Source organism: Melozone crissalis, unplaced genomic scaffold (assembly GCF_028551555.1).
Source record: "Melozone crissalis strain CALT ecotype California unplaced genomic scaffold, PUWL_Pcris_2 ptg000029l_1, whole genome shotgun sequence".
NCBI lineage: Eukaryota > Metazoa > Chordata > Aves > Passeriformes > Passerellidae > Melozone > Melozone crissalis.
Genome location: NW_026535807.1, coordinates 20327758 through 20352448, shown reverse-complemented (window position 1 = coordinate 20352448; position 24691 = coordinate 20327758). Strand labels below are relative to the sequence as shown.

General features: G+C 49.4%; 1 protein-coding gene across 1 annotated transcript in view; it reads right to left on the bottom strand.

Annotated features, from left to right (window-relative positions):
* LOC128939636 (uncharacterized) overlaps positions 1–24691 on the bottom strand; it is a 255626-nt gene that overhangs the window by 25690 nt on the left and 205245 nt on the right. The window contains exons 10-11 of the mRNA XM_054280731.1: positions 11475–11546; positions 11054–11167 (exon numbers count right to left, since the gene is read on the bottom strand). Of these exons, the coding sequence (XP_054136706.1) occupies positions 11054–11167; positions 11475–11546 (186 nt within the window). The remainder of the gene's footprint in view (positions 1–11053; positions 11168–11474; positions 11547–24691) is intronic.

The window sequence follows — 24691 nt, the reverse complement described above, 5'->3', positions numbered from 1 at the left end:
TCTGCCTTTCAAGGGCAATCTCGTCCCTGCTCTTTCTCCTCCCCACCTTGCTCTGCCTCTGCCCTGTGCCCCTGGGGCTGCTCTTGGCCAGGCAGCCTCAGTGGGAGCCAGCACTGGCTGCAGCCCCAGCGGGCCCCCCAGGACAAGGCCCAGCAATCTGGAGGCCAATGAAAGCACTGGGCAGCAGCAGAACCCTCAGCAGAGTTCTTTGGATAACCATGGACTGGCCACACCTACACTGCAGCCTCACTGGGAATCTTCCCTTCCTATGAGAAGCATTTAAAGGAAGCTGTTTGAGGTCGAGAATTACAAAACACGATTTTCTCTTCCAGCAATACCAGATTGCTCATGGCTGGAATTTTCCTTCTCTGGGAGGGAGCTCCTCCTGCCTGGCAGTTGTGTCCAACGGCTGGACTTGCTCCCCCCCAAGTTGAGCTCAGTGCTCTGTGTTCTGGGCACTGGCACAGGAGATCACATCCAAGGATTTCTGAGCTCCTCAGGCACTGTCAGCCAGAGCCCAGCATGCTGAGGAGTGAGTGATCTCTGGCTGGAGACAAGTGCCACATTCCCTCCTGTCAGGAGCTTCCCAGCTGGAAATTTGGCACTTTGGGGAGGCCATGGCTAACACAGTCCTTTGGCTTCATAGGAAAGGTGAAGCCTTTACTTCACCATTTGCTCTTCATGTGCAATTTGAGGCACTGCTTCCTCTTGTGGTTCTCAAAGGACACAGCCAATAAAACAGGGGGAAAAACCACCCAACTTCTTCAATGCTTGGATATGCCAAAGGAAACCTTGAGGAGCACAAGGTGGGTCTGTGCTGCCTGACCAAGCAGAGCCCTTCCAGGATGGAGTGGCTGCCTCAGTGATGTGGTGCCCGAGTTCTTCAGCCTGGGCTGCTCCCAGCACTGTCACCAGGAGCGGGCTGCCCCCAAAAAGCCACACAATTTGGGGTGTGGCTGTAGGGCACAACTGCTGTATGGCACAGGGGGAATGCTTCAAGGGCAGGGACAAGGAACAAGCAGAGGTCTTCTGTATGACTCCCAAAGGTGTTTATGCCCAGGAAGGTCAGGCACAGAAAGACACAAGTCCAGGCTCTAGAAGGGGTTTTTCAACAAGGGGAGGTTCAAGAGGAGAGTACAAAACTTTAACCAAGTGGGAGAAACCTGGGGAGAAGCATAAGGCAGGGAATACAGTGTTTAAACCAATTGGGAATTACAGGGGAGGGGAAGAGTTTAAACAAACCAATGAGACCTCAAGGGATACAAAAATGACAGGGAAGTTTCTGGAGAAAGGGGCAGGTATGAGGAGGGATTGACATTGCTCCTCCTAGGAGAAGGAACAGGGAACATTCAGGAACAAAAGGCAGGTCTTTGGGAAGATGGAAAACCAGGACAAAACCAACAAGAGAGGTGCAAAGGAACAATCCATTAAGGATAAAATATGCTATAACAATACAAGAGACGGGGGGGGGGGGTGGATTTTAGAACTGACCATTGAAACTGAATTGCAGTTATAAACACAGTAGAGACACACCGCAACACCCCAGTGTGGTAGTCTGTGATTTTACAGTTTGTTCTTCTGTAGTAAGTTTTAAATATTCCTTGTTCTATGTTTGTAATGCTTCATTCCACGTATCCCATCTGGTTTCTCTGGTGGTTCAGTCCTGACTTGTTTATTCACCAAGTATATGTCAATGCCCCTGTCCAACAAAGCACAGCCTTTTCTTCTGGTGTGTACACTGTCGTTCATCCCCTCCTCAAAGCAAGATTGGATTTCAAGGTTTGCTCCTTCCCCTTGTTGGTTTCTATAGGATAGCCCTTGCCCTGCACTCCTTCCCCAATGCCTTCCCCTTGGGAAAAGGTTGTGTCACTCCCCTTCTTCCCTCCCTTCCTTAAAAATCAGTGTTTTGCCCTCAGTTATTGTCACTTGTCCTTGACTCCTCTGGCGACATAAACCTTCCTTAGAACTCAAACAAGTGATCTCTCTCGGTTCCTTCGCCTCAGTCGCTCGTACTGGGTTGCTGCTGTGTCACCCGTGCCACAGGTGTCGGCTGCAGGGAGCTGCGAGCCCCTGTACGCACCGCCAGCCGGGAAGGTCCCTGTAGGGATCCAGGGGCAGCCTCTCTTGTGACTGTCCATGGGACTCAGGCAGTGAGCTGGCCAGAGAACATATTGCCTGTGACCCAGCCGCGAAGTTACAGCCCAGGGCACAAGGGAAGAGCTAGAGATGCCACCACTCTGGACTTCTGCCATGCCCTGGACACATCAGCCCTGCCCAGCATCCTTGTCCCTCCTTTGGTGAGCTATGGATCTGATGGAGGCACAGTTTGGAGAATGAGCAATTGCCTGGCTGGTCACATCCAGGGGGTTGTGGTCAATGGCTCAGAGGCCCGATGGACGTCAGTGACCAGTGGTGTCCCTCAGGGTGACAGCAGAAGCTCCCTGGACACTGGGGACTCAGTGTCCTGGTGGTGCTGCTGGACAAGAGAGCTGGAGGGGCCTCCAAAACAGAACTGTTGTGATTGCCCAAGTCTTTCAGACTTGCTCAGGGAATGAGGAGCTCACTGAAGTGAGAAGATACTGAGAAACCACATAGTCCCTTCCCTGGGAAGAAACATTTCCCCATCCAAACATCCTCTCCCTGTCTTTATCCAGCTCCAAGAGGAACAGACATGTATATACATCTGTCTGTCTATCTATCTATCTATCGATCTATCTATCTATCTATCTGTCTGTCTATCTATCTATCTATCTATCTATCTATCTATGTCTATCCTAGTTGTTTAGCTATCTAACTATCTAAGTATCTACCTATCTTCCTATATATCTACCCATCTATCTATCTGACAAAATAATTTCAGCTTTTTATTAAATCTATTTATTTATCCTTATCCTTTGAAGTAGAGTTTAGAAAGAAGTATTTTCATACAATTACATTTATTAAAGACATTAATTAACAGATGCTTTTAAGCTGTCCATTATGGAAACTGCAGCAAATCCCTCCCTGACTGACAGTCATGAGTGCCTGCTGTCAGGGAGGGATCAGAAGGTCCTGTCCAGAGGGTGGCAGCAGATGTATGCCCTCTTCTCCAGGATCTGCTTTGCAGCTTTTTTCATTGAATCATCCCGGTTTTCATCGGCATCTCTGGAGTAAGAGAGAAAAGTCATCTAAGGGAGCATAAAGAGCCGTTGTAAATTTCTTTCAAGAAGTGTTTTTGAGTACGAATGCAAGAGTGAGTGCCAGGAAGAAACTTAACATTCTCTTCTGAAAAAGATTGATTATTACAGACTGAGCTTTGGAGAGTCAATGCACAGCTGGTCAGTACTTCCCACAGAGTCCAAATCCCTCATTTCTATCAGTCACTTGACAGGAGTATATACATAAAATATAGATTTTATATTGCTCAATAAAGAACCCTGGCAGTTTGCTTTAGCTATGAAGTGAAGAGACTCTTCTCAACAGGTTCCAGCTCTGCCACTTGTTTGAATTCAAAGCAGAGAAAAACTCTTCTGCTTGTCACATCAAACCAACAAAAGTTTCATGAGTCTGTGAAAGACATAAGACCGTAAAAATCATTCCATTTTATAGTACTTACAGTCTTTTAATTCAGCCATGGGATAATTAGGCCATCATTCACTATATCAAAAAACTGGAATAGGCACTGGAAAAGAAGTTATTTTCAAAACTAAGTTTAGAAAAAATGAATGAATTTCATAAAGAAAAACATGTAGAAAAAACATAGGAATTTAAACTTCTCAAAGCCCTTTGATAATAGAGCCCTGATTCCCAGTCATGTGCAGTGCAGCCTCAGCTGTCCCTTTGAGGCCAGAACTACCAAGGCTCAGGGCTGGGATGAGCCTTCACCCAGAATTGGCTCCAAGACTGATTGGGAATCAATCCAGGACAGGGCTCACACAAAGAGCAATGTTTCACGGCCAAATCCAATCCTTCATCAGGTTGGATTGGTTTTAACACTGAACTGGAGCATATTTGCTTGTGCTGCAACACCGTTGCCATTAAACTTTACATGAGCTACAAAATAAGCATTGCCCTGTCTTGAACTGTGCTGCCCAAACAGTGCTGAGAACTTGCTGTGCCTCTGCCCTGTGCCCCTGGGGCTGCTCTTGGCCAGGCAGCCTCAGTGGGAGCCAGCACTGGCTGCAGCCCCAGCGGGCCCCTCAGGACAAGGCCCAGCAATTAGGAGGCCAAGGAAAGCTCTGGGCAGCAGCAGAACCCTCAGCAGAGTTCTTTGGACAACCATGGACTGGCCACAGCTCCACAGCAGCACGACTATGAGTCAGGCTACCAATGCTATGGAGCACAGTTATAAGAAAACTGTGGAGAAAAATCAGCAACTGACCGTCTGATCTCATACAGCTTGCAAATGCCAAGATAGCAGATTAGCAGCAGAAGTGGCACAGTGAACACGATCACCACTGTGCCTATCATGCATTTCCTGCGAACATCCTGGGGGCAGACAATTCTTGGGAGGCGCACTGGATCCGGGCCATATATTCCTGCTTCAGTGACAACGTCTGTGGGAGCAATGGGGAGCGTGAGCCCGTGCTGTGCTGCGCTGCTGAGCTGGCAGCACGGTGGATGCGGGCAGGACGTTCTCCGTTTCCCCCAGAGCTGGGGCCTGCGGGCACCTTGCCGCCCCTTGGCACAGGCTGTGCCACCCAACAAAGCCCAGCAGGCCGGGAGGAGAGCCCGGGGGCAGCGCAGCTGCTTGGGCAGTGGCTGCTTGGAGGGACACGGGCCAAAGCCATCCCTGAGCAGCCACTGCCAGCCCTGGCCCTCCCTGCCCCGTGACAGCTCCCCCTGCCCCAGGGCACAGAGTCAGGCCCTCTAAACACACAATGGAGCCTTGTCCTCCCCCTCTGCCCTTTCCCCACCATGGGCACCCCGTGCAGTCTCTCCCAGGTTTCAGGAGATGTCCCACATGGAGGGACCCCAGCAGGACTGCTCAGACTGGCTGAGCCTGGCACAGCAATCACCTTCTGTGGCACTGTCTGGCATCTCCTCACTTCCTGTATCAGTGGCTAGCACGGGTACATTGCGTCCTCCAGGATGTGCTGCCTTCCGGAAAGTCTTTTGGTCCATCTCTGGAGAAAGGAAAAGGGACAGCCAGATCACGTGGGGCCATTGCCCACTGGGGAGGTGGCATCTTCAAGGAGTATCACTTGTGAAAGACATGGATAAGGATCAGGGAAAGGCCAAGGCTCTTGGGGCTGCCACAGGGCCCTCCCTCCTCCAAATATCTGCCCCTCCGGATCTGGCCACAGAATGGGAAGTCCCAGGCCGATGGTGCAGTTTGGGATCTCACTTAGTTGATGCCAAATGCCTTCGTGCAGAGGCTGGGGAGAAGCTGCAGCCAGGCCAGGCTGGCAAACAGCCCTGCAGGGCGTGGAAGCAGCAGCGGGGCAGAGAGGCTGCCATGGATCCCTTCCCACTGTGCTGGGCACGGCGTGTCCAGATGTGCAGCCAAGGCCCCCGGCTGCTGAGCCCCAGGACAAGGCTGAGGGAAATGCACCCACCATGGTGCCTCTCCAGGTCAATCAAGATTTGGTCCAGTTGTTTGGATTTCTCCAGGGGCACAATCTGTTTTGTAGGTTTTTTCCTGCCTCTCAGACGACCTTAAGAGAAAGTATTTCCATTTCACCAGGAATAGATCCCACAGATGCACGGCTCACCCTGTGGGGTCAGCAGGGACACACTACTCACCCCTGGTATGGGAGCTGGGCTTGTGTGCAACATCCACCAAAGGACCTGGGAGGATCCTCCCTGCAGACACACCTGTAACTCAAGAGCCACAGAAGCTTCTGTCACACAGTTCCTGCCAGGTTGCCAGTGATTATTCTCTGAGAACATACCTGCAGAAGCTCCCAAGTGCTCCAAACCATCTTCCATCCCAGCTGCTGGCAAAGCCATTCCACCACTCTCATCTGGAAGGGAGCACAGACCAGACCCATTTCCATGGTGTGCTGGCATCCCCCTCTGCCTATGGGAACTGTGCACTGCAAGGGGATCGGGTAAGGCTGTGGGAGCCAGATGTGAATGCACAAGGCCAAAGCTGCACAAGGGCCTGGGGAGCTCTGGGCTGGCTCCTGGTCACTCTCCACTCTCTTTGCAGGGCCTCTCTGACATCCCTGGAGGGCAGGCACTGACGCACAGCCAAGATGGCAGCTCAAGCCTCAGCAGGGCTCAGGCCCAGAGGCACAGCAATTACCTCCTGTGACTGTGCTGGGCATCACCTCCCTTCCTGCAGCAGAGGCTGCCAATGAGCCCCTGCTTCCTGCAGGAAATGCTGTTTTTGGCACAGCCTTTTGGTTCATCTCTGGAGAAAGAAAAAGAGACAGCTAAATTAGATGGAGATGTTCCCCTTTCTGGGAGGTGGCATCTTCAGGAGGCATTACTGGTCAAACTGATGGATAAGGATCAGGAAATCAGAAAAACTTTTGGGATTGGCCAGGATTTGCCCTTCTCAAAACTGCTGTCATTCCTGATCTCCCCATGGTCCAGGCGATTGCAGGGGATCTCAGGGCATGTATGACCCATGGTGCAGTTTGGGCTCTCTGTCAGCAGATGCCAAATGCCTTCCTGCAGAGGCTGGGGAGAAGCTGCAGCCAGGCCAGGCTGGCAAACAGCCCTGCAGGGCGTGGAAGCAGCAGCGGGGCAGCGAGGCTGCCATGGATCCCTTCCCGCTGTGCCGGGCATGGCGTGTCCAGATGTGCAGCCAAAGCCCCCGGCTGCTGAGCCCCAGGACAAGGCTGAGGGAAATGCACCCACCATGGGGCCTCTCCAGGTCACTCAGCATCTTGTCCAGAAGTTTGGCTGCCTCCAGGGATTTCTTGTCTCCTGTAGCTTGGTTCATCGAACTCGGAGGACCTTAAGAGAAAGTTGTTCCATTTCTACTTCCTGCCAGAGTGCCTTGGAGGGCACCTGGGTGATTGGTGCCCACCAAGGCATTCCCTCAGCTCTGCCTTCCCCTCAGGAGCAGGGCCAGGGGCACCTCGTGCCTGCAGTGGCCCCACACTGGGATGGAAGGAGCCCCTTGCGGGGCAGTCGGTGCAGAAAGGACTCCCTGGAGCTGCTGCAGCTCCAAACCCAGCCCCAGGCAGGGCCAGGGCTTGGCAGTGGCAGCAGGAGCAGCTCAGGCTCCCTGGGGCCGCCAAAGGAGCTGAGAAAGGCTCAGCCCAGGGGAACAGCCCTGGGCCCGGCCCCTTCCCTCTCTGCTCTTCTCTGTGGCTGCACAGAGCACACAGAAGGACACACTGGCATTGCACATGGGAGGGAGATGGACAGATAAATGATCCTTTTTCTCTATGACTGAGATCCTGTGGGATCACTGTTGGACACAGGAGCAGAAATTTGGAAGCCAGGATTCCCACAATTTATCAAACTTCAGCGGATCTTGAGGGGAATGACACAGGAATATTACTCTGAACGAGGTATTCACTTGGACAATGATTACTCTTTTAGGGAAGGGTTGCTGGTAGCCTACCTTCACCAAGCTCCAGCATCCTTAAGTATTGCTTTACCAGCATTTCCAATCCACGCAACTCAGGATCCCAGTCTAGAAAGGAGCACAGATGGGAACCATTCCATGCTGTGCTGGGATTCCCCCTCTATAGGGAAGCCAGCACTGGAAGGGGGTCAGGTAATGCTGCGTGCCAGGAGTGCCAAGCAGCAGAGAGGGAGAAACCTTCCTAGAAAGCTCATCTAGAGGGAAGCAAACACCCAAAACCATTTCCATGGTGTCCTGGGATCCCCCCTCTGCCTTTGGGACCTGGGCACTGCAAGGGGGTCGGGAAAGTCCGTGTGGGCCAGATGTCAATGGACAAGGCCAGAGCTGCACACGGGCCTGGGGAGCTCTGGGCTGGCTCCTGGTCACTCTCCACCCTCTTTGCAGACCCTGTGACACATCCCTGGAAAGGAAACTGGGCCAGCCGAGGGGCTTGTGGGGGCTCTCTCCCTCCCCCAGAGGAAACCCTCCCAAAGGCCTGGGGAAAACCATCCCCAGCGCTTCCCGGGGAGCAGGGAGCGCTGTCCCGGGAAAGGGGAGCCAGGCTGCCGGCTCACCTGCTCGCCACGCTTGCAGCGGAGCAGCCTGGGCAGCCCTGGCAGGCAGGGCCACGGCCAGGAGGAGCAGGAGGAAGAGGCGCAGAGCAAGGGCCATGCTGCCTTGCCCTCTGCCAGTCACGCAGCTCTTGCTGCCACCGCTGTCCTGACACCGCTGTCCCAATGTCAGCACCACTGCTGCCACCGCCGCTGCTGCTGCCGCAACAGTTGTGCTCAAGCACTGACTGCTCGCTCCTTGTGCTGCTGTGCAACCACGGGGCTCTGGCACCTCTGTGACCTCAGAGCCTGCTGTGACCTCATGGCTGGGGCAGGATTTCATTGGAATGGATCTCCAGCGGTGCCCTTCCAGCAAGGAGTGGATGTCCCGCCCAGTACGTATTGCAAGCTCGGATTTTTTCACAACTGAGATACACGATATTGCACAAGTGAGACTTTTTGTGGTTCTACCTATAATAGCAATGTCACATCTAATATTCCACTCATGTTGGTGATTCCCACTATTGCAGGCAGCAGCAACCCTGCCATGCTAACACCGAGTCCCTCCTCTGCGCTGTGTGGCCATTTGGCCCATATTTAAAAAGTGAAGAACTTGATGCCAAAGCTGACAAAAATAATGCAACACAGGCCTTCAGGGTAGCTCACACTTTAGGGTACACCCAAACCCTGTGCACATCTTATGGGTGTCCTCCGCCACCCTAAAATCCCCGTATGTCCTCAAAGAAATAGATATGACCTCTGCTCAATTTTACAGATGCCCCTGCACAACTTGGGACATACATTAAACCCCCTGCACAACTTCTTGGTGTCCCCAGTCCCCTGCACAGCACAGAGGTGACCCAAAGCCCCTGCATGCCTTTAGAGGGACCCAAACATAACACTCAGGGAGCAGCACCAGTGCTGAGCCATCTTCTGTGTGTGTGTGTTCACCATGTGTCCCTGGGTGAACAGATTAGGCCTGGGGGGAAAATCCCCTCTCTGCTGATAAGAGATCCCAGGCTGCCAAAGGCCCAGTGTCTCTCAGGCTCTGAGTTCATCCCTCAGGCTATGAAGAACTTCCTTCAGAGTCCAGCCTCTTTCCATTGTTCTCAAGGCAAGCACCTCCCGATGGCTTCCCTCTTTCCCTGGGCATGCCACTGGAGGAGCTCCAGGCCCAGCTGATGCCAGGGAAGGCAATGTGCCCTCAGCCCAGGGACGCTCAGCATGGGCTCCCCCAGCCCTCGAGGCCCCGCTGCTGGTGACAGCAGCCCCTGCCTGGCTCCTGCTTGCCCACACCGTGGGCATCAATGTCTGCTCCTGGCCATGGAGCTCAGCTTTTGCTGGTGCCGCGTGGGCTTTCCTACTGCTATCACCTGGACAGAGCTGTGACATCTCCATTTCTTTATTGAAATATAAAATGTGGGCCAAGCCCGGCCATGGCAGACACGAGCTGCCCACCTTCAATCCTGGCTGGGGAACAGGACAAGGGGGCCCTGAGGTATAGGGTCTCGTTTTGGAGGAGAGTAATTTGGGAAGGCCTCGTGATGGTGCTGCAGCCGAGGCAGGGCAGATAAGGGCATAAGTGGAGACCAGGGATAACAGGCCAAGTTCTCTTTGACCGAGTTGCTAGGCCTCTGTTCTGAAGATGCACAGAAGCACCTGTGGAGAGAGGAGGTGGCTGAGGCCCCAGCTGCCGGTGGCACACAGGGAGCCTCCTGCACAGCAGGGCCCAGAGCTGGCAAGGCTCCCCAGCACGGCTGGAGCTGCTGGCACAGCTTGGCCCAGCTGCACAGCTGCCCCTCAAGGCCCCGGCAAGCAGGGCACGGCTCTGGGCAGGCTCCCTGGCCAGGAGCGGGCCCCAGAGCGCCTCCGCCTTTCAAGGGCAATCTCGTCCCTGCGCTTTCACCTCCCCACCTTGCTCTGCCTCTGCCCTGTGCCCATGGGGCTGCTTTTGGCCAGGCAGCCTCAGTGGGAGCCAGCACTGGCTGCAGCCCCAGCGGGTCTCCCAGGACAAGGCCCTGCAATTAGGAGGCCAGTGAAAGCACTGGGCAGCAGTAGAACCCTCAGAAGAGTTAGATGGACAATCATGGACTGGCCACAACTCCACTGCAGCATCTCTGGGAATGTTTCCTGTCTACATTAGACTTTCAAAAGAAGCTGTTTGAGGGAAAGGTGAACAAAACACTCACCCTTTTCTCTTCCAGTAAGTCCAAATTGGGACACAGCATAAGATGAAAATAAGCTCCAAAAAAAGCAGGCCTACTATTAATCCTATCCAGCAGCCTGTTCCCTTACCGAAACCCCTTGCAGGGCCTATCTGGGATAGGTGGTGTGGCCGGCTGCACATGTGGGAGCAATGGGGAGCGTGAGCCCGTGCTGTGCTGCGCTGCTGAGCTGGCAGCACTGTGACTGCAGGCAGGACATTTTCCGTTTCCCCCAGAGCTGGGGCCTGCAGGCACCTTGCCGCCCCTTGGCACAGGCTGTGCCACCCAACAAAGCCCAGCAGGCCGGGAGGAGAGCCCGGGGCCAGCGCAGCTGCTTGGGCAGCGGCTGCTTGGAGGGACACGGGCTAAAGCCATCCCTGAGCAGCCACTGCCGCCCTGGCCCTCCCTGCCCTGTGACAGCTCCCCCAGCCCCAGGGCACAGAGTCAGGCCCTGTCAGGACCCAGTGCAGCCCCTGCCCAGTCGGGAGCCAAGGCTGGCTCTGGCCCTGGGCTCGCGGCAGGGCTCCCGCTCGGGGCTGCTCCTGTGCCTTGGGCCTCTGGGCACTTAGGGCCAGCTGCAGAGCAGCTGCAGCGGGAGGGACATTGGTGCACAGGTCCCCTTTCCCTGGGGCTGTGAATGAGCTCCAGAGGCCTCCAAGGCTCCAGAGGCCTCCAAGGCTCCAGAGGTGCCTCCAGCATTGGCTGGTGCTGGGCCATTCAAGGGTAGGCTCTGGTGGAAAGAGCTGCCACCACACAGCCCCTCCAAGGGCTGACCATGGCAGAGCAATTACCTCCTGTGCCTGTGCCCATGTCTGGCATCTCCTCCTTTCCTGCAGCAGAGGCTGCCAATTGGCCTCTACTTCCTTGTGGAAACACCTCCTTCTGTCCTGCCTTTTGCTCCATCACTTGAAAAAGGAAAAAAGTTCAGCTGGATCAGATGGAACAATTCCAGATTTCTTTTGGTGGCATCCTCTGGACATCATGCCTATCAAAAATGGGGATAAGATTCAAAAAACATCTGGCCTTTTGGGGCTGGGCCAGGGCCTACCTTCCTCTAAATAGCTGCCAGGCCTGAGCAGAAGGTGTGAAGGGATTGTGCAGAGCGAGGGCACACACGTGCATGGCTCTGTCCTGGCATCTGCAGCGATGCCCCCCTGGCTGAGCTTTGGGCTTTGAGCTGGCAGCTCTCCCAGGGGAAAGGCCTTGACCTACCCTCGCCATGTCCCAGAGGCTCAATCCTGAACGTGGGTTGGGAAGCCAGATCACCTTCACCAACAGGTTCAGCTGCAAAGAAAGGGAGGACAGAACAGCTTCTCTGGCACTGTAGGAGATCCTCAGGCTGCAGGCAAGGCTCAGCCCCGGGCACAGCCCTGGGCCCATCCCCTCCCCTCCCTGATCTTCTCCATGGCTGCACAGAGCACACGGAAGGACACACTACCATTGCACACAGAAGAAGAATGGACAGCTAAATGCTACTTCCTCCTACTGACAGTGATCTTGTGGAATCACTCAGGGCTCTAGACAAGAGCAGGGCAGGGTTTCCGGAACTGAGAGTCTTGTCTGGGCTGTGCCCGCAGTGCCAAGCAGCCAAGAAGGCAGCTCAAGCATCAGCAGGGCTCAGGCCCAGAGGCACAGCAATTACCTCCTGTGACTGTACCTGGCATCGCCTCCCTTCCTGCAGCAGAGGCTGTCCATGAGCCACTGCTTCTGCTGGGAAGTGCTTCCTTCTGCCAAGCCTCTACCTCTGCTTCTGGAGAAAAGATGAGGTATAACTGGATCAGGTGGGGCTGTTCCCCACTGGCCACATGGCATCTTCAGGAGCCAATGCTTGTCAAAGACACAGTTAAAAAGCAGGAAATCCCTGTCAAATTTTTGGGTAGGCCAGGGCCCTCTGTTCTCCAAACAGCTGCCCGTTCTGATTTGCCTGGCGACAGGGAAATCACAGGGGATTTCAGGCCCATGGTGCAGGTTGATCTCCCTGTCAGCTAATGCCAAATGCCTTCCTGCAGAGGCTGGGGAGAAGCTGCAGCCAGGCCAGGCTGGCAAACAGCCCTGCAGGGCGTGGAAGCAGCAGTGGGGTAGTGAGGCTGCCATGGATCCCTTCCCACTGTGCCGAGCACGGCATTTCCAGATGTGCAGCCAAAGCTCCTGGCTGCTGAGCTGCAGGACAAGGCTGAGGGAAATGCACACACCACGGTGCCTCTCCAGGTCTCTCAGGATCCTGGCCATGTGTTTGGCTGCCTCCAGAGATTTCTTGTCTTCTGTGACTTGCTTCTAGGTGTGAGAGTCTGTGTGAATTTTCCCTTATCTGCCTCACGATCGTCATTTGGGGAGCACTAAAGAGAAGACCACCCCTGTCTAGCTCTGTAGGAGTAAGTCACACGACAAAGGCCCTGAGACCTGAGAGCACCGTGCTAAGTTGTTGTTTTCACAGGTGTTGTTTGCTGTATGCTGCACTGAGCCCAAAGAAGGGGGCACTGTGCCCTTTCTGCAACAATAGCCTTGGAAGCTCTCCCACCTCTCAGCCTGGCTGGACTTCTCCTGAGTTTCGGGTGGTCTCCCACAGAAGACCCTCACCTGTTTTATGTTTTACCATGACAGACAGACTGAGATGTAAGAAGCCTCTCCATCGAGGACTGAGACATGAAACCCCTATGTGAAAAGGCCCCTCTCCTCCTTCTAAGGAATGGGACTGAACCCCCCAAACCGGGGGAAGTGTGTGGGGGCGGCAAGCTGACCAAAGCGAGATGTTTGCCTGCAGGTTGTGACCACTGGGCCACAAAAACATTGCCTCGTTCCTTCCCTCCTCCCCTCCTTCGGGTAAAAGGGCGAATAATCATACGGTCCAGGAGTTCCATTGGAGCAGTTGCTGGATTCAGTGGCCTTTGGGCCAGAATAAAGCTCTGGATTAAAACCCTCCATCAGAACCAACTCCTTTCCTTCACTACCGCCTTAAAGCTTCTCTGGCAGAGGGAAGCCTGAGGAGCAGACCCTCCACGGGAGGAAGCTCCATCCCACTGGCACCGGAGTCCCGGCATGTCTGGACTTGTCCCCACGCTCCCAGCTGCAACATCCAGCTGGCCAAAAGTGTCTCTGGGGTGGAACACCACAGTTGCTGCTATTTGGTTCAGCTGCAGGGGCCAGACAAGCCAAGGCATGTGCCATCAGTAGTATTGGTGTAATATATGGTATGAAAAATTCATGCTGTTAATGAATGGTATAAAATATTGTGAAACCCAAAATCATGTCTTTGACCTCCTGGCTGGGAGCAGCTCTCTATTTAGATTCAACTAGCTCCTGGACACAAGTTAAGATAACAATCAACACCTTAACATAAGAAGAGAAGCTTCCATGGCGATGATCACCGGTTTCTTGAGTCATGGGGAGCCACCTAAGAGTGATTATCACCTTGCCAGTCGCATCTATCGAGATAGTCAGCGGTGCCAAACTGATGCAGCTGAATACACGGCATCCCCTGAACTGATTGACGCTGATGGCACACCTGGACTCGGCCTTTGTCCAGCTCTGCACATGGAAAAAAACAGCAATGCACGTGAAGAGATACAAAGGAAATTTGGTCATCTTTGCCTCGGGCAGAATAAACTGCATAAAACCTCGTTGCAAGAAGCAGCGTGCGTGAACGGGGGAGACTCTGACACTCGGGAGGTCAGATACAGGTTCACCCGGCGGCGATCCCGGGCTCAATGCTGTCTCATTGGCTGTGGTGGTTTCAAGGACCAAAATTCGGTGTCACAGACAAATTAATAAACCTTTGCTTAATTTTTGACAATTTTGGCTCATGATTTGATCATTTATAACATTGGTAATTCCAAAAAAGGAAAACCAGGAGAGGAACACGGCTTCCAGTTCAGATAAGTGCCACCATTTTGCTGCCTATTCCTGGTTAAGAAATAAAAGAATGTCCTGAAGATCCCTTCATGTGGGTGCATTATTGGCTGTATCAGTACTTGTGTTCTGTAAAAGAGGGAAGTTGTTACAGCTTCTCGCCCCATTTATCACAGGATGAAACCCAAACACTGCATTGCTCCTTGTCTACTTGCTTCCAAGTCAAGGCAAATTTTGGTCATGATTGAGGGGGACATATTCATCTGTTCAGAAGCAAATTCTTCTTTCCATTCACACAGTGGCAAGGTTGCTTTGTGGATTTGCTCTAATCGGACAGGAATTAAGGCCTACCTCTCACTAGAACTAAAGCTGATGTATTGGGAGGCAAAGTCTTGAGTAATTTGTCCTGGTGTCTGGCACTGTAGAGAGTTGTTCTGGAATTAAATGACACTTGAAGACACGTGTAGTCTACCATACTTCTGGCATACTAGAAGTGAAAAAACAGCCTTTGAAACACCATTTTATACTTTCTTCCTTCTATTCCTCCCAGGAATTTCAATCTCTGAGGTCTAAGCTCTTCAGCTGCCTCACAAACATTGCTTTCATTCAGACAGGCATCCATGCATTGAGCCACAAATCAGGCCTGTGGTGTGAAGCCAGAGTGCCATCAAAATTACAAATACAGCTTTCTGAGATCTTTCTATTCCTATAGAAAGAGATTCAAAATTGTTCATACATGCAACATTGACTAGAAGTGAATGACAGATTGTCAAAATAATTGCTTGGGGAACCAAAAAACATAAATAAAAATAAGTTTACATGAAGATAATAAGTAAACCATGACACTAAGGACAAAACCAGACCTGCCAAAAGTAAAACCAGTAAGGCTGTTTCATCAGTCTCAATACAAAACAATTGCTGAAAAGTATCAGAGATCCTTAAGAGCATTACTATATACAGGAAATTCCAGGTATTGAGAAAAATGAAGAAAATTTTAGTATGCAATTCACAGAGGTAACCTGTAATTTATTGGTGGGTTTGTTGCAAAATTTCAGAGAGCAGACTGGAAAGGCATAGGGGCTGGTCAGGCCATGTGTGGGCATTTAGAGCAGTGTGAGGGATGTTTCTGGGACCAACTGCAGGGAAGAAGAGCAGCAGACAATTACTGGGGCAATCTCTTTGCTGGCTGTGGAGTTTGTGTCAGTCAGTTCCCTGGCGCTGGGGGAGCTGTCACGGGGCAGGGAGGGCCAGGGCTGGCACTGGCTGCTCAGGGATGGCTTTGGCCCGTGTCCCTCCAAGCAGCCACTGCCCAAGCAGCTGCGCTGGCCCCGGGCTCTCCTCCCGGCCTGCTGGGCTTTGTTGGGTGGCACAGCCTGTGCCAAGGGGCGGCAAGGTGCCTGCAGACCCCAGCTCTGGGGCAAACAGAGAACGTCCTGCCCGCATCCACCGTGCTGCCAGCTCAGCAGCGCAGCACCGCACGGGCTGACGCTCCCCATTGCTCCCACAGGTGCAGCCGGCCCAACCACACGTGTTTCTGATTCCCAGAAGAGGTGTGAAAAATGGCAATCCCTTGTTTGTAAAGTTTTAAAATTTAATTAATTAAATTAATTAAATGGTTATAAAACTAGCAATATCATTAGAGTGATAAAAATTTTGGACAATTTGGATTAGGAGAATAGGAGACAATACAAACAAAGAGTTACGAACATCTGGGTACCTATTTTCTGGGCAACAGAAGTCCAAAAAGGAAGACATGTTAACGGAGAATTAACCCTTAAAAACAATAAGCTGTTGCATGTTCATACATCTCATACACGATGCATAAATTCCATTCAAACACAGGATTTTGTCTGGTCCTCGTCAACTTCTCCCTCTTAATCCTTACCGGCTTCCTGAAGGCTGAACGACGCTGGAGGAAGTAAGTTTCTTCTGATAGGAGAGCAATAAATTCTTTTTCTCTGAAAAATTTCAGTGTTCTATGGCTGCTACCTCGCTATGAGCCCTTGCTTTCACACAAGTATCTTACATAGTGTAGCTTATATTTAAACATTCTGTTATAACCTAAAATTATATTTATAAGACTATTTGAGAAAATTAATACAGCATTAGTTCTAAGATAACACATATTATATTCATTTTAATATTTGCAAAAAGCCAATCATAAAACAACCATGTTTCACAAGGGTTTGGAAGTGGTTGCTGTTGGGGAACACTCTTGTTTACTTGTGATAAGGGCAAGTTTGAGCTTCTGTTAATACCAGGAAAGGATTTGGAAATGCTCAACAGAGCCCTGACTGAGAGTTTCCCTGTTGCGGTACATGTTTTTGATTGTAATTTGTCCTAGTAGTCAGTTTTATGACACCCCCTTATTTGGTATTGTTATACCATATTTTATTGCCAATGGGTTGCTCCTTTCCCCCCCCCGTGTTGTTGGCTTTGCCCTAGTTGTCCATCTCCGCAAAAACCTGCCCTTTTGTTCCCTGTTCCTCCTCCCATTCAATGTCAATCCCTCCCCAAGCCTGCCCCTTTCTCTAGAAACTTCCCAATCCATTTGGTATCCTTTGAAACCCTATTGGTTTTTTTAAGTTGTCCTCTTCCCCTGTAACCCCCTATTGGTTTAAACAATGTATACCCCGCCTTGTGTTCCACCCTCACTTTCTCCCAAGTGGCTAAAGACTGTATCCTCCCCAGGGACCTCCCCAGTTTGGAAATCGGTGTATGGCATTAATTCAGTGTCTTTCTGTCGCCGAGTCAGCAGGGAGCAAACATACAGACGAGCTCTCCCTGTTCCTTGTCTCTACCCCAGCGCAGTCCACCTGTGCTGTAAAGCAGCTGTGCCCTACAGCCAAACCCCAGAATTGACAGCTTTCTGGGGGCGGCCCACTCTGGGGGTTGGTGTTGGCAGCTAGTCGGGCTGAAGAAATCGGGCACTGCAGCACTTCCCAAATGAGCTCTTCTCTTGCAATAAAGAGATGGAGCTGCCAGCCCAGTGTCCGGGTGGCAGCAGCAGCAAAGCCCACCGGGCAGCAGCACAGGCTGGGCTCCATGGCCAGGAGCAGCCGTGGATGCCCACGGTGTGGGCAGGCAGGAGCCAGGCAGGGGCTGCTGTGACCAGCGGCGGGGCCCCCAGGGCTGGGGGAGCCCATGCTGAGCGTCCCTGGGCTGAGGGCACATTTCCTTCTGGGGGATGATCTGGGCCTGAACCTCATGAGGCAGGCATGGATATTTTGGGGTCCCTGCTTAGGGGTGCAGGGATCCCTCATGAATCACAAAGGAGTATTGATGGCCGCTCCTAAGGTATGCAGGCATCCCTCATGAGGTGTGCAGCGGGGTTACATTTCAGGGGGTTCTTTACTCTTCTCAGCACAGCAAAGGGTCACTTGGTCGAGGTTTTGCAAAGCTGGGAGAAAGCCTCTTGCAAAGCCTTGGGCCCAGCCTGCAGGCACAGCCAGCGGACAGAGCCCATCCTCTGGGGCCAGGCCGGGCTGCTCAGGGCGGCCCTGGCCCACAGGAGGCACCCGGGGCTGAAACTGAGGCCGACCCTTCTCCCACTCAAGGGGGCTGGCTCTGTTCCTTTGGAGGATCCAGAGCCTTGTAGTTCGGCCTGATGGTGCAAAGATCCCCCCAGCATCCCTGAGCTTGCAGAAATAAAGGCTTTGTGCTCATTAATATGAAAAGCTTTATGGGTGGCCTGAAGCTAATGCTCTTTTGTTGCCTGGACCCCAGTCAGTACTCCAGTCTAACTGAATGACCCGGCCCGAAGCTGGCCTTAAGACTGATTTGATGAGAGGGACTGAAGCTCTGTTGACTGCAAATTCTCCAGGAAGAAAGTCCAGGAACTTGGATAATGCTGGTGACAAAAGCAGAGAGCAGAGTTGAACCTGTGAGGCCACCTCAATGCTGCCTCTCCCCACCCTTTTGTTTTTATTTTGTTTAATATTCTGAGGGCCAGTTCTTGCATGAAATGGGCCCACAGCAAGGAGCTGCTGGGTCTCCTGGCTGTGTCCATTTGTGCTCCCTGTGCATCTGGTTGCCAGGGCCAGCACCTCTGGGGACAGGGGGTCCTGCTCTGGGTGGTGGTGGCAACAGCATGTCCCCAGCAATAAGCTGGTAGCACAGCCGTGGAAGAGACAACGGACACTTGCACAGAAATGAGAGATGACAGGTCTAGTTTTCCCTGCCTGAGTTATTTGACAGGTCTTGTGAAGCTGCAGAATCATCCCTGTGAAGACAGGAGGAGGCTGGGGAATTGGGAAAACAATGGGGTATGCATAAGTTTTTGTATATGCCCCATTCAGCATAGGCATTTTTAGGAAGTGATTTGTTGTAGGAGTTTTGAAGCAACCATTACATTCAAAAATGGGAGAGGGTCCTCTGGAGCTGAATGATCAAAAGTACATAGAGGTATTAAGTTTAACCTTAACAGCTATTGAAATTGAGGGGGAAATTGATGAAGAGATACTAAGTCAAGTATTTCCCAGGGTATGGACCTCTGGTGTACCAGGGATGGCGAAAAATGCCTCTGTTGGAGGAAGGAGACCCAGACACCAGTTGGTTCATCCAAGTCCAATTTATTGATCGAATACGGCAGGTTAAATATAGTTCTTAATAAGCTTCATACATATTGCAAAAGTTGAGCTCAGGATTGGTTAGTTACATATCAGCAACTACACCTACTTTTACATTCTTGTGCTTATTCTTCTGTTACATTCTGCAGATATTCAGAACTAATCTCACCTCCCTTTCCTCATGTTGCAGCAAGGCCATCCGGCATTCTTGCCTGTCAGCAGTCACTGAATCAGAGACTGCTGACCTCCCTCTTTCAGCTTAACCAGTGGCATTATGTCAGTATGGCCTTTCTCAGCTAACCCACTCTTAATAAAATCCTCCACATTTCCCCCGTTTTCTTCTTGAGCAAGAAGACTAGTCTGCATTTTTGCTATCATACGACTGACCATGTTTTGAATACAATTAAAGACACAAGGCAAAATAAGCAAAAACAGTAAAACTACACCCAGTAGTCCTATAGCATAGATCACAATGTTCCTTAGCCATGGTCCAAGCCCTAAGCCTTTAAACCATTCGTCAATTCCTAAATCTTCTTCTTCTTTGAGATTGTGAAGTCCCTGTTGTAGTTCTTTTATCTTAGTATGAATGGACACCGAATGATCAGACAAATTCATACAACACATTCCCTCAAATTCTTCACATCTATGCCCTTGTGCTAAGAGTAAAAAGTCTACAGCAGCTCTATTTTGTAAAACAGCATGGTTAACACTCTGCACATCTGCAGTCATCATGTCCAGAATTTGGGATGTCTGATTCAGCTCATTTCTTGTCCAGCACCTTAATTGTTTTGCTAAATTCATAGCTTTATTGGCAGATCTTCCTGGTAAGATAGTTGAAACTACTACTTGTCTGAATGTACCCCAAAACTTTGGATCTCCAATCTGGCTGCAGTCCAAGTCATGTATACTACGCCTTTTCCTGTTTGATGTTTGACTGAGCGTCATTAGCAAGGATACATTAGGGTGAAACAAGGACAATTTTCCCAAATAACAGGGTCCACCCTGTGGCTTAGCTGGTACACCATTCCATGCCCTGTCTCCACAAATTAAAAATATTCCTGTAGGTAATTTCATTGGTGCCGTGATTTTTGTACTGTTACATTGACTGTAATACTGTGGAGAGAGTTCAGTCAAATTCAGGGATGAATCTAAGGTGGCCTATGTTTCTTTAGGTTGATTTAAATTTTGAACATCCAAGGGTTTGAAACTAAACTATCCTCCAGCTGTAGTGTTAGGCATACTGGCATTTGCACTTCCAAAAAGATCCAATTCCTCAGGAGGAGAATGCAAAGAGGTGTTAAGTGATTGGATTAGTAAGCATTGGCAATAGCCATCACTCTGACCTGCAGTATACCCTTGCTGCACTGGCAATGTGATGTTTGACATGTTCCCACCAGGCATGTTCGAAATGGGTTAGTGACTCCTCCAAGACTAAGACAAAGCGATGATTGATTAATTTGATTAGCAAGTGTTACCCATAGATTTTCTCTTGGCTGACTAAAATGCGTTATTCCTACTGCTTCACTTGCTACAGCATTGAGCAATATAATAAAAACAAACTTCATTTTTCTTTCCTTTTTGCCTGTTTTTTCTTCCTCCGCTGTCTTTTACCTGACTTGTTAGGCTGATTAAAATGGAGCTGAGTCAGTCTTTGAATACACTGATCTAACTCCAAATCAGCATCCTTGCTCACAGGTATAGCATATGGCAAGTTTAAAGGCAAATCAGCTTTACAGCGAGCTGCTATAATGCGTGAGGCACTAGTAACTTCAAGCTCTCTAAGTGCTTGCTGCAACTTCCATCTAATATATGCTATAACCACTTGTTCTGCACTCTCAAAAAGCTCCAATCCTGCCCTTCCTGGCAGGCCAGTACTTTGTTCAAGAGCTCTAAACCAGAAAGAATATCGAATCCACTTCCCAAAACAAGGGTGACACCATAAAATTCCTACTGTCCTCTGTGAATACCAATAAACCTTATTGCAATCAGCACAATGCAAAGCTACCCAAGCATAGCGCTTATTATTATCCTTTTTGCAAACATAACAAGTAAGTGTTTATAGGAAAGGATCAGTATTAAAATTTGTCTGTGTGATCCAATCCAACCAGTTCAATGGTGGTGATTGCAAAGCCTCTTCAGCTTTCTTACTATATACAGCTACCAATTCAAGCTCCTTCTTTAATACAAAATGTATCTTATCTCGTAATCGCTGTTCTTGTTCTTCAACACCTATAGCATGCCACGAAGCAGGGTCCCATGGAGCTACAGCATCCCACAAGGCAGGGTCTCATAGAAGTGAAATTGCCCTAATCATAGAAAACTAATTAGCAATCACTAATAGCCTTATTTAGATGAGGTTGTTCCCCATCTTACCTTCTTTTTCTTATCTGTTTTCAGTTTTGCTGCTCCTAACTTTACTGGTACTGTTACTTGCAAACTTAATTTTTGCAACTTTTCAATGCAGCAGTCTAGTGCTCTTTCAGGATTCCCTCTGAAGGACCCTACAATCGAACGTTGTGTTAAAAGTACTAATTTTCTACACCTTACAGAGACTACACGTGATTTACCTTGAACCTTAATTCTATTCACAACACATTGTACTTCCCATCGATAATAAGCAAGAATTTTCTGTTCAGGAGACTCATAAAGATTTAAAGCTATATATGCATTTTGCCCGGTTTGTCTCCTTAATTCATCTTGCCAGCTTTTACCCCACGTGTGCTCGTGCTCACAAGTGTGACACCATAAATCCCATAATAAAGATTGTTCTATCCAAAAAGTTCTATCACAACCCCCACAACGTCGGGCTATCCAGGCAGCACAATGTGGATCGTGACAGTCAAGGCAATGTTCCTTTGCTGGATTTGTTAAACGAAAAGTTGATAATGAGTCAATAAAACCAATCAGCTCCTGGGCCGTCCGATAGTGACGTGTCAGTGCTCTGTCCAACACTTTCGAGTGTCCCTTCAACTATAACAGTAGTGATCGTAGGATTAAAAACAGTTTCTTCCCCAGTAGCTCCTTGTCCTCCTCTGTGAGACAGTCCACCAGAGGCTGCATCAAAAACAGGTTTAGTCCACTTAGCAGGCACCCACAAAGGTCCTGTAGGTGAGGAAACACAAAGATATCCCCGACCCCAGTATAATACTTTTGCAGGTTTTTCCCATAATCCTGTAGTCGGGTTTTAATTTCCTGACCTGACCTCGGATGATGTTTAATTGCAGGAGGGATATCGTCTTCCCCAAAAATACATAAATGATTGATCACATACAGAACCTTAGCTAAACATGATTGTGGGTCCTTTATATCTTGATGCTTTTCAATATACTGCTTAAGGGTACCATTTGCTCTTTCCACTATTGCCTATCCAGTAGGAGAGTGTGGAATACCTGTCACATGCTTAACAGACCACTGATTCAAGAATTTCTGGACCCTAGCACTCACATAAGCTCGACCATTATCCGTTTTGATACTCTTTGGGACTCCCATGACAGCAAAGCAACTTAACAGGTGCCTGATAACATGTGTAGCTTTTTCCCCGGCCTAAGCCGTAGCCCATATGTAATGACTATATGTATCTGCAGTGACATGCACGTACTTAACTTTACCAAATCTGACTATATGTGTAACATCCATTTGCCATTTCTCATTTATTTCTAAACCTCGAGGATTAACTCCAATGCCTAAACTTATTCTACCATTATGATAACTACATGTTGGACATACTCTAACAATGGCTTTAGCTTCTGATAAACTCAGCTCAAAATGTTTTGCAAGCCCTCTTGCATTTTGATGATATCTGCTATGTGCTTCTCTGGCCAATGTATGCTTGTCAATAGGACAAGAGTTATCAATGGGTAAGGTAACCAATTTATCTGCACGTTCATTCCCTTCTCCTAAACCTTCAGACCATTTATGACCTCCAATATGAATCTCAGAATACGCTGCATTTCTCTCTCGTAAAGCTTTCCTTAATTGTATCAATAACTCATACAATCGTTTATTATTCACTTCCTTAATTGCTGCTTCCTCTATTCGTCTGGCTACTCCGGCAACATACATAGAGTCTGTGACCACATTTAAAGGCTCCTGTAAATTAGACACTGCCCATACTACTGCCAACAATTCCAAAGTTTGTAAACTATCTGCAGGATCTGCTGTAAGAAGTTGATGCTTCCATTGTCCTTTTTCTTGCCAGGTGACAGCAGCACGCCTTGATTTCTTTCCCACATCTGTAAAAGCTGTAATAGCTCCTTCTATAGGGCGTTCTTCTCTCAATGGTTCTTCTCACTAATTTGCTGGTTTCTACTTTAGCAGATGATGCTAATAATGCTTCCTGCAAGTTCTTTGAATTAATCAAGTACCAGTCCAAAGTCTCTTTCTCCATAGGCAATCTAATGGTAGCAGGTTCTCGACCATCCACTTCAATAATTCTGAGACGCCCTTTTTTGACTAACACAGCCAATTGTTCAATTTTTGAGAATATAGTTCTTTTATGTTGTAGTGATGGTGACAACCATTCCAGAACTCGTATCTCCCCTGTTTTCTCCTGTTGTTGAGAGAGAGCACCAAGCAAATGGCAAGGACTATTCCAAATAGTAAGGTCAATAGGGCAGTAGAGTTGTCGACGAGACACATATCCCTGTTGCACACAATTACTAATTTGTTGCAAGGCAAGGTGGTGCTCCTTTGTCAGGTGTACAGGAGTAGTAGGATCAATACCCTTTAACAAAGGCCGCAGGGTTTCTAATAAATGATTTGGTATTCCCACAATAGGTTTTAACCACTGTAAATCTCCTAGCAACTTCTGTGCATCATGCAAAGTTTTAATGTCCAGTTGTAATTCCAATTTTTGAGGTATTACTTTTTGATCCATTAAAGTCCATCCCAGATATTTCCACGGTGTGGTGGTCTGAATTTTCTCAGCAGCAATAACAAGCGAATATGCTGAAAGAGTATCTCTAATACTGTCAATCTGCAGAGAGGAGAATGGTTATTGCTGTGCAAACAAAATATCGTCCATGTGATGATATATTATAGTTGCTGGCCACTTACGACGTAGTGGCTGTAATGCAGCATCAACATAAAGCTGACACAACATCGGGGAATTCCGCATGCCTTGCGGAAGAGTCGTCCATTCAAATCTTTTATCTGGCTCTCCACGATTTATTGCCGGTAAAGTAAAAGCAAATCTCTTCATATCATCAGGATGCAGCCCAATAGTGAAAAAACAATCCTTTAGATCAATAATAAAAGTGGCCAGTGTTCTGGGATCATAGCTGGATTTGGAAGACCAGGCTGTAAGGCCCCCATTGGTTCCATTTGTTCATTTACAGCCCATAAATCATGTATCAAACGATATTTCCCTGATTTCTTCTTGATAACAAAAATAGGTGTATTCCAAGGGCTCGTAGAAAGTCGTAAGTGTCCCTGTGAATATTGTTCCTTTACCAATTCATGGGCATGCATAAGACTCTCCCCTTTTAATGGCCATTGCTTAACCATCACTGGTGTGTCCCTTTTCCAGGTGAGTGGAATGGGGAAAGTCCAAGCAATGGCAATTACCCCAAAGGGTGATGATTAGTTAACACCACTCCCAATTGTGTTAAAATGTCCCTTCCAATTAAACAAGAAACTGTAGGAGGTAATTGGACAACTGAAAACACAGCAGATACTTGTTGATCATCAATACACACTAACAAAAGTGGTGATCTACTTGCTAATGTAAATCCTCCTACTCCGGTGAGCATATTTGATGATGGGAATAGAGGCCAATGTTGTGGCCATGCTTCTGGATAAATAATGCTGGTACCTGCTCCTGTATCCAATCATCCATAAAGGGTTATGCTTTGATGTCCATGGGTAATTTCCACCTTTTGTTTTGGTCTATTTTGTAAATCCACAGTTAAAAGTGTAACACCAGTAGAGCCAAAACCCTTTTCATCCCGCGTTTGTCCAGTAAATGATGGTATACCAGATGTCATTTGTGATAGTGGTATTAATTGTGCAATGCGT